Below are 10,093 nucleotides of genomic sequence, written 5' to 3' on the forward strand. Positions count from 1 at the left end.
GGGCACGAAGACAGATGATTGCAAGGAAGAGAAGAAGGACAGCCAGCCTAAGAAGAGCAGTGTCAAAATTGAAGAGGTGAATGTAGTCACTCATGACAGTGATAGTGGGAGTGATGTGCTCTTTGTCTCTTCACACGTTGGTGCATATGCTTTACTTGTAGATACAGATGATGACATGCATACTTGGATTCTCGATTCAGATGCTTCCTTTCATGTCACCTCTCATTGTGAGTGGTTCTCTGACTATACAGGGGGTCGACATGGTGTTGTCCATCTTGGGGACAACCATGCATGTGACATTGCAGGTATTGACAGTGTGCAATTGCAGTTTCAGCATGGCTCTGTTTGCACACTTCGGCATGTATGGCATATACCTCAGCTCAAGAAGAGCTTGATTAGCACAGGGCAACTAGATGATGATGGTTTTCATACCGCCTTTGGTGATGAAAAATGGAAGATTTGTAAGGGATCTAGGGTTATTGCCAGAGGTTGTAAGAGTGATACTTTGTATCTACTTCATGTCTCTAGTATGCGTGACTATATTGTTGCCGTGACCGAGCAGCCAAGTGTTTCTTTGTGGCATGGCCGGTTGGGACACACGAGTCAAACATGAATGAAAGTGCTTTCTCGTTTGGGTGACTTTCCTTGTCTTCGTTATGCTGATTTTGAGCATTGTGATCTTTGTATTTATGGCAAACATGCATAGATGTCTCATAAAAAGTCTCTTTCGCTAAAATCTTCTCCTCTAGAGTTAGTACATTTAGATGTATGTCAGATGCCGGGATTATCCTTAGGGGAAAAGAAATATTTTGTCACCTTTGTCGATGATGCTACATGCAAGGTATGGGTTTATCCTATTCATAGCAAGGATGAAGTGCTTGACAAGTTCAAAAAATTCTTGGCATTGATTGAAAATCAGATTGATAAGACACTTGAGTGTCTTCGCTCTGACAATGGTGGGGAATATGTGTCCATTGCCTTTCAGGCATTTTGTGATAGCAAAGGGATAAAGAGGAAGCTCACTGTCTCTCATAATCCATCCCAAAATGGAGTTGCAGAGCGTATGAATCGGACCATATAGGATAAGGTCTGTACGATGCTGTCTCATGCTACATTACCCCATGGTTTTTGGGCAGAGGTTGTTATGACAGCCGTACACATGATTAATCAATTACCAAATAGGTCTTTGGGGGGGTGGGGGAGTTCCAGAAGAAGCGTGGTCGGGCAAGCTACCTTCATATGCTCATCTAAAAGTGTTTGGCTGTGAGGCTTTTGTGCACATTCGTAAAGAAAAACGCAGCAAACTTGAGCCAAAGCCCTGTAAATGTATTTTCCTAGGATATAGTGACGAGGGTGAAATGGGGTATAGATTGTGGGATCGCAAGAAAAGGAAAGTAGTACGCAACAATGATGTTATCTTCCAGGAAGATCGTATGCATAAACAGCCTGAAAAGACTAAGGAGGTCTGTAGGGTTGTATTCCGGAAAGAAATACCTTTTGGACAGCAAAGTGTGCCTGCTGTACAACATCAAATACCTGCTGTATATGAACCTGTAAATGCAGAAAATGATGCTGGAAATGATCAATCAGCTATTGCCCATGATAATGAGCCATTACATGTGCAGGAATAGCCAGGACAGCAAGCTGTTAATGCTGATTTGCAGGCTGAAATGCCAGGACAACATGCTGAAAATGGAAATTTGCAGGAATAGCCAGCAAACAATGACCAATGGGTTAGGAGATTGTCTAGGGTTGCTAGACAACCTGATAGATTTGTTCCTGGTGCAAACAATGTGGCTGATTATGTCATGTTGACCGACTGTGGTGAATTGTCTTGCTTTAGGGAAGCAATGGATAGACAGGACAGCAAGAAATGGTATAAAGCCATGTTGTCAGAGATGGAATCTATTGAGAAAAATGACACTTGGGACTTGGTGCAGTTGCCTAAAGGGCAGAAAATACTTCCATGCAAATGGGTTTACAAGATGAAGGTCACTTTTGGTTCCTCACCAAAGTACAAAGCAAGATTGGTTGCAAAGGGGTACAAGCAAGAGCAAGGAAATGACTTTGATGAGATTTTCTCTCTTGTAGTCAAGATGACTACATTGAGAACCATTTTGGGCTTGGTTGTAGTTGAGGATATGGAACTCATACAGATGGATGTAAAGACTGCATTTTTACATGGTGATCTGCATGAAGACATATATATGCAGCAACCTGAAGGGTTTGTTGAAAAAGGGACAGAAAAGATGGTATGTAAACTCAAAAGGAGTTTGTATGGGCTGAAACAAGCACCAAGAGAATGGTATCATAAGTTTGATACATTCATGCAGTCTCAAGGCTTTCATAGAAGTCAAGTGAATCACTGCTTGTACACTAAGAAGGCAGTAGATGGCAGCCTAATTATCTTGGTTTTGTATGTTGATAACATGTTGATTGCTGGCAGGGATACTCATGCCTCGGACTCATTGAAGCAAAGTCTTCATGGCAGCTTTGACATGAAGGATCTTGGTGATGCAAATCACATTCTCCGCATGCGAATACCCAGAGATAGGTCGATAGGCTTACTCTCTTTATCTCAGCAAGAGTATATCTCTAAGGTTTTGCAATGTTTCAATATGAGGAGGTGGGGGGGGGGGACAATTGGGGTTTCATTGCCTCCATATGTGAAACTCAGTGTAGAGGACAGCCCTACATTTGATGATGAGAGGCTGAAATGGCCAAAATACCATATGCTTCAGTTGTTGGTAGTTTGATGTATGCTATAGTTGCTACATGTCCTGACATTGCCTTTGTAGTGGGAGTGGTTATCAGATACATGGCAACCCCTGGCAAGAAGCATTGGGATGCAGTGAAAGGTATATGAGATACCTCAAAGGCACTAAGGAGTTGTGAATCTGCTTTGGGAAGCAGAAGGCATCTGTTGTTGGCTTTACGAATGCAGACTATGCTGGTCATGCGGATTGCAGAAAGTCCACTTCTGGTTATGTGTTTACTTTCACAAGAGGAGCAGTCTCTTGGATCTCCAGGCTACAAAAGTGTGTTGCATTGTCTACTATAGAGGCAAAGTATGTGGCTGCCATTGAGGCATGCAAGGAGGCTTTATGGCTTTCACGTTTGGTAGGAGAGCTTGGCATCACAGAGTTACCTGTTCTCCATTGTGATAGTCAGAGTGTTGTCATGCTAGCATGGAATCCTGTCTTTCATACAAAGACAAAGCACATATAGGTGAAATACCACTTCAGTAGAGATGTACTTGATAGCAAGAGCATTGAGCTTGTCAAAGTGCATACAGATGATAATCTTGCAGACCTTCTCACGAAGGGTCTCCCAGCAAAGCGGTTTGCTCATTGCCGACAAATGATGGGAGTTGGATAGATATATGTATTTCAGCTTTGTACATACCTAGACTTAGCTGATTCTTTTCTCCTCTTAAGGCAACATTGCTTTTAGGTGTGGGAGGTTGTTGGGAATAAAGACCCTCGTGCCTTTAAATGTGCTTGGATGTGAACACACCCTTAGCACTTGTACTTACACATATATATCTATTTAAAATCCTAAAGGTACACACTCGTCATTGTACCTACAAAGGTGCTCACTCTTTGCTATTGCACTCTCACCCACTCTTTGTGTCTGTCGTTGCGCGTAACCATTGATTGTCTCGATCTTCGTGTCTCTCCCGTCACTACAAGTAATAGGGCCTAATTTTTGGCTTTGTATATACCTAAAACTTTGTTCTAAATTGAATGTGAATAAACTTGATAATTTTTGGTAGGACAATTGGCTTAAAACTTCTATAGAAGGGTACCATTGTGTGACCAATAATTACTTCCTGAATTGATCCCATTCTCTGTCTGATCACTCCTTGATACTGTGAGCCTTTGCCATCGTCACATCTAGATGCAGTCATACATTTCTTTTTTTTTGTAGAGCAAACGCTGTGTTTATTACTATGCTTAGAGACATTGGATGCACATATAGACATCATTAGATGGGCATATTAGTGTGCACATAGATGTGCCATAGTTTTTGTTTGTTTTCTTTTTTTGGGGTTGGGTATGGGCTTTTGTAGATCAAAACCAACTGTAGTGGTACATGTAAAATCGTAGAGCCCTTTTCCCTGGCATGAACCAATTTCCTCTCTCAACAACAATAACTTAAGAAATAGACAAACTCTGTACACACCACTCTCAACGAAAGGAAGTGCTTTCAAGATGGATAATGGAACTGGTGTGTGCTCCTAGTCTGTTCTCCCATAGCGTTTGTTGCAAGCCTCATCAGTGCCAGGCCTTCAACACCATCATCATAACTTGGCTACTTGTTGCTGTCTTGATGTTATCATTTAGATGGTGGCAACATTATTTCCTGTTGTTCGGAGATGCCAGCCTTGCATTTCGTGTCCGAATGGCTGCATTTTACCCTACTACCTTACTATGAAGGCATCTAGAGTTCTTCCCTCATTTGTGTTCAGCTTTTGCATGTGCACAAGATATTGCATAGTCTTCTACTTGCACTCGTGGTCCTAAGCCAATCATGAGCATACTGGAATGTAATAGTGCGAATAGTGAATCGACAAATAAATAGTGTTAAATTGTCTTAGTTGGATGGTTTGCACCATGCAGAGAGGTCTCTAGTCAGATGAGGGTGCTCTCCCTGTGATACTCTCTTTAGTTAAGGGTATGAGGGGGAAGAGATGGACATAATTCTCTGGGATCTCATATTTGGTTCCATTTAAATTTGCTTGACTGTCGTCAACTTCTTTATACCTGCTGCAGGAATCTGTGACAATGAAGCACGCTCATACATTGAGATCCACTGAGAAGTCAAAGGATGGGCCAGAGTCATTTGATTCAGTAACTCTCAGTGCTGTTGAGAAGACAATGAAAAAGTACGCAGATAACCTTCTACAGGTACTAGAGGGCATGAGTGGACGGCTTTCACAACTGGAAACTACTGTTCATGGACTTGAACATTGTGTTGAAGGATTGCGCATGGATGGTGGAGAGAACCATAGTCAAACTAATGGCAGACTCTCAAGGCTTGAAATACTTCTTAAAGAGGTATGTTGTGCAAATTTTATTTGTTATTTTCTCATGCAGCATGTAAGGGCTAGTATTAGCAGTGAAACACGAGTTCCCGTATCTCCGCAGGTTCAAGAAGGGGTACAATTGCTACATGAGAAGCAACATGTAGCTGAGGTTACTTCTCAGTTGGGAAAGCTGCATGTTGCAAGCAATGGGTTACATGTATCTGGGGCAGTGCTGCCTACTGCAGATGATTGGAAGCAACCTATTGACGAAGGGCAGCGCCACATATTAGCATCTCAGCCTCCACACCCACCACCTCAACATTCACAAGCTGTATCTGCTTCCCAATTGCCCTCTCACCATCCTCAGCCGCAATCTCAACCACAGGTATTAGCACCTCCACAGCAACCATTGCCACAACAGCAACCATTGCTACAACAGCAATCATTGCCACAACAACCATCATTGCCACAACAAGTTGCTGCTCCTGAACCTGTCAACCCAACTAATCAACCGCCTCCCCCTCCAGCCTTACAGCACCAAGTTGCTACACCTCCAAATCTGGCGCATGCACCTCCCCATTCCATGAAAATACCTTCGTTTTATTCTCAGCCACCCACGCAACCACCAAGCACTTATAACCAGCCATCGCAAACAGCCTCATATGGAGCACCGCAGTCTCACTTTTCCCTGCCTCCGGCTCCTCCTGCAAGTACTAGCTACATACCTGAGATTCCACAATATTATGAAGGGCCACGGCAGCACTCAGTTGCACCTCAGGCTCTACCTACAGCTCAGGACCATGCACCTAATGTGGCTCAACAGATCTATGAACCTTCAAGTGGCCGAGTTGGGTCAGCTCCTTATCCACTTTATCTGCACCAGCAGCCTCAATCATCTCCTGTATCAAATGTGTATGAGGCACCAAGTGGTGGGTATGGTTCTGCTTACAGAGTGGCTCAGCCTATACCATCCGCTCCTAGTGGTGGAAGTGGCTATTCTCGACTGCCGACAGCACAACCACTGCCACATGCGTTACCTACTTCAGGTGGAGGTTCTAGTGAGACATCCAGCTCAACAAATCGGATCTCTTTAGATGAAGTCATTGAGAGGGTTGTTACAATGGGTTTTCCAAGAGAGCAGGTGAGGGCAGTGGTGCGGCACCTCACTGAGAACAGACAATCTGTTGATTTAAATGTTGTTTTAGATAAGCTTACGAATGGTGGAGAAATTCAGCCACCCAGGGGATGGTTTGCTAGAGGATAATGAGTGCCCTTAGGCCTGGTCTACCTATACATGCATGCAAAACTATTTCTTTACTCTGTAGTTACTGTGATAATTGTTGGTGAATAATCTGCTGTGTAAGCTGTATTGTAAATTGGCTATTGTACTTACAATTATGATTTTAAGTTTTGAATGCTTTATGATTTGTGCATACACGTTAGTTGCTAGGTATGTCAGTCGTCTGATGAGACCAAGGAAAAGAATCAGGATGGTTGATAAAATCTGAGAATGACCAGATCATGAATGTTGTGTGAAGGGTTCTTTCTGATCTGATGTAAATTTGACCAGACTTTACATAATTGTTTTGCTTGTGTCACCCCCCACAAACCCAAAAAAAGGCACTTTTATCTTTAAATGGTCGCAAGTGCTTGTGAAGCGTGTGTTAAGAGTCCGGGCCTTTTGTGAATGTCACTTCACTTGTGCTGTTGCTAGTATAACACACCCTCTTACTACCTCATTTGTTTCAGCTGTAACAAGCTACATGGTCACCATGACCATAGGTTTCTTATGAGTTTCACCAAATGTTACTGAGGTTTTGTTTGAGATTGAAAAGACAATGAACCCTTGCATAAATGTAGAAAGTAAGTAGTTGCAGCCAAACATAGATCATGATTGAGGGTTCTATACAATACAATAAAACATTTAACATAAGATCAATATATTGATGCATCATGGTCCATTATGTTAACTTAAACTGTAGAAGCAGCATAAGACAACTCAAACATATAAAATTCTTGCAATCACTGCCGATCATTCATGCTAATCCATGTCAACTTGTGAAATGAATCCACGGTGACTGTTAATTACCTTTTAAGGGTAGGGAAGTTTTATGTTAGTTCAAAATACGTGTTCTATGTGTTTTGTGACATGCCAAGGTATGGAACAAGTTTCCTAACCTTGTGAAATGGGACGCTTGGCCATCTAAGCATGCATGCCATTATTGAAAGGAAAACACCTCTAGTTGAGATAGCACAAGAGTTGTAGGTTGATAAGAGGTGGATCGACAATGGTTGACTAAACAAATTGAAGGTTGGCTTGTGCTCAAATGCACAATAACATATAGATGTGGGTCTTTGATTTTAAATCAACATAGATAAAAATGCTTGTATGGCGTTGCCAAAAAGATGGGTTTTAGTCCAAGGTGAATATTTGATCCTTGAATTGTAGTAGAGTTGTGTGGCATCATTCCATATTGTTTATTTTAAATTCAAAAGGGAATAATGAGAAACAAGTATGGAACAAGCATGAGAAATAGCTCACATTGCAGTAAAGCATCCTACCTAGATGTTGTCCCTCCATGTGGTAGCCACCTCAAGCTTTACAAGGTGTTGTAATGGTGCTTCTTTCAAGATGTTCCTTCTTGCTCATTAAGGTGCAAATTAAGGGCTACTTAGATGAGGGTGGCTTTTCACATTTAGGCTTTAGCTATTTGTGTAGTGCTAAACATTTTTAGGGTAGGGATTTTCCTTGAAAAGTGAAAAATACGTGTTTCATTGTTCCATGAAATGCCAATGTATGAAATGAGTTTGTTAACCTTATGAAATAGGTCTATTGGCAATTGTGAAAATAGATGGGGCTTAGTCCAAATGTGAATTTTTGATATTCGAATTGTAGTAGAGTTGTACGATGTCATATATTGTTTAATTTAAATTCAAAATGGAATCATGAGAAAGACAAGAACGGAAAAAATAGCTCACATTAAAGTACAATTTGATAAAGCAGCCTACCCTAGATATAATGCCTCCATATGGTAGCCACCTCAAGCTTTAGCAAGCATTGCTGTGGTGTTTCTTTTAGTGTGGTTCTTTCCACTCAAGGAGAAAATTAAGGATTGCTATCAAAAGTTGAACATGGCTCCACATTTAAGAAAGCTAGCTTTTTGCATTAAGAGCTAGATATTTTTAGGATGTATTTTTTTTTTCATGGTTCAAGATACATGTGTTCCATGAAATGCCAAAGTCTAACTGAAATAGTGAAGATTGTTTCGGGGGTAAAGGCGCCTTTGCCTAGCCGCCCGTGTATTATTACACTGACAGTACCCGCTACTGCACACTGCAGGTGGTGGGTGTCCGTCATCGTCACTTTATTCTTTAATCTTTTAGTGACAATTTGAATAAAGGAAGGCCCGGCCACACATTGTGACTGTTGGAGTTCCCATTTGTGTCTCTCTCTCTTCTTGCTCTTGCTCTTCACCATAGCTCACTTCCAAGCAAGCTTCGATCCTTCTCACCTTTCAACTGGTATTAGAGCGAGGATTTCCGACTTCCCGACCTTGGTTCGTGGCATTCTTAGCTTCCATTCAAATATCTACAGCATTGGGTCTCCTTCGTGGTAGCCATAATAGCCGACCTTCCCGAGCTCCCGTCACTCCCCGACTTCTCGAGCACCTTCCCGGCCTATTGAGGCACCCTCAGGGCATTGCTACAGAGGTATTGAAGTGTTCTTTTAGTGTTTTTCTTCAGTTCTCAAGTTGTAGTCAAATAGGGCAGTCATAGCTCAAACCCTTGGAGCTTGGATCTTGCTCCCTCTTGCATTTGGGCACTTGAGGCTTGTTGTGGGCCTCCCTGGGCACCCCTCGGAGCCTCCAACCATTACCATTGAGGCCACGTGGATGCATAGGAGTAGAAGAAGGGATCAACAAATTTGCGCCATTTTTTTGGTTGTTCTGGATAGCACACTACAACAGCTCACCTACTCTTGATTGATGGCTATGTCATGCTTCTTCGGGCTTGGCACTGCACTTGGCAATGGTCTCTAACTTCGGTTGAAGTCTCCTTGATCATTGGTATCATTTTTGGGTCTGATCTGTACATTCCCAGGATTGTTTACAGCAGTCCCACAGTCATGTTATGCAGAAGTAACATTGGCATCTAATGCTATGCTTGTTTGGACACTTCTACTTAACCGGTTTGGTACCTATTGATGCCCGATTGTTTGGGGGATGCAAGGCACATGTTATGCTATCATTTTGGACTGATTTTCTTACTAAAATACTCAGTTTTGAATAGTAAATCATTGCTATACCACAGTGGGCTGGAACCTATTATCTCATGTTTGGTTATGGCTATTGGTTTTGGGCTATGTCTTTGGGATATGCAATGAAGTATTGACCTTCGGGGTACGACATCGAGCTTGTCTTTGGTTCCGGATCTTCATTTGAGCTTGAGCTCGGCTTTGGAATGCCTTTGATGCTCTGCCTTGGATGTACATATGGCATGTATGTTACCTATATCTGATCGGTCTTGACATGCTTGGCCTATGCCACTACGACATGCTAGTTACATTGTTTGGAGACGATTGCTACTAGTGCCTTGTCTTGGCTTGCATCTGGCTTCTCGAAACTTACTTGGGATATTTCTTGGCTTGCCAGAGTTGTATTTGGGATACAGTTGATGTCTGTGGATGCTCTACTTGGAGGCTATTGAGCCTATATGCTCATGATGTCTAGTCTTGGATCTTTCATCACTGGTGCTCTCATATGCCTTTCTTGAGCTTCTTGGCTTGATCCATATAGCTTTTATGCCAGTGGGACTATCGTTGGATGTTTGATAGACATTGAGCAAGTGGTTTATGCTATTGAGCTTTGAGTCTTCTGAGACTGGGATCTTCTTCACTTGGATGTTGCATGGTTGATATGCCGTGGTCCGCATACATATACTTGGGCTGATTTGGACTTCGCACTCCCTGAGCATACACCTCTTTGTGTCAGGTCTTGCCAGTGTTGTGTACACTTTGCCTTATTATACAGGGGGTGTGTCGGCTTACTGACAGATTCGTTTGAT

At 42.3% G+C, this 10,093-nt stretch overlaps 1 protein-coding gene across 1 annotated transcript in view; it reads left to right on the forward strand.

Moving 5' to 3' along the window:
- Positions 1–6,405, forward strand: part of LOC148034362 (uncharacterized) — a 34,066-nt gene extending 27,661 nt beyond the window's left edge. Inside the window, exons 2-3 of the mRNA XM_087679307.1 lie at positions 4,776–5,060; positions 5,151–6,405. Coding sequence (XP_087535433.1) covers positions 4,776–5,060; positions 5,151–6,293 — 1,428 coding nt within the window. The 3' untranslated portion in view covers positions 6,294–6,405. The remainder of the gene's footprint in view (positions 1–4,775; positions 5,061–5,150) is intronic.
- The last annotated feature ends 3,688 nt before the right edge of the window (positions 6,406–10,093 follow it).

Source organism: Lygodium microphyllum, chromosome 6, assembly GCF_053477565.2.
Source record: "Lygodium microphyllum isolate KBCC chromosome 6, Lygodium_microphyllum_v1.1.10, whole genome shotgun sequence".
NCBI lineage: Eukaryota > Viridiplantae > Streptophyta > Polypodiopsida > Schizaeales > Lygodiaceae > Lygodium > Lygodium microphyllum.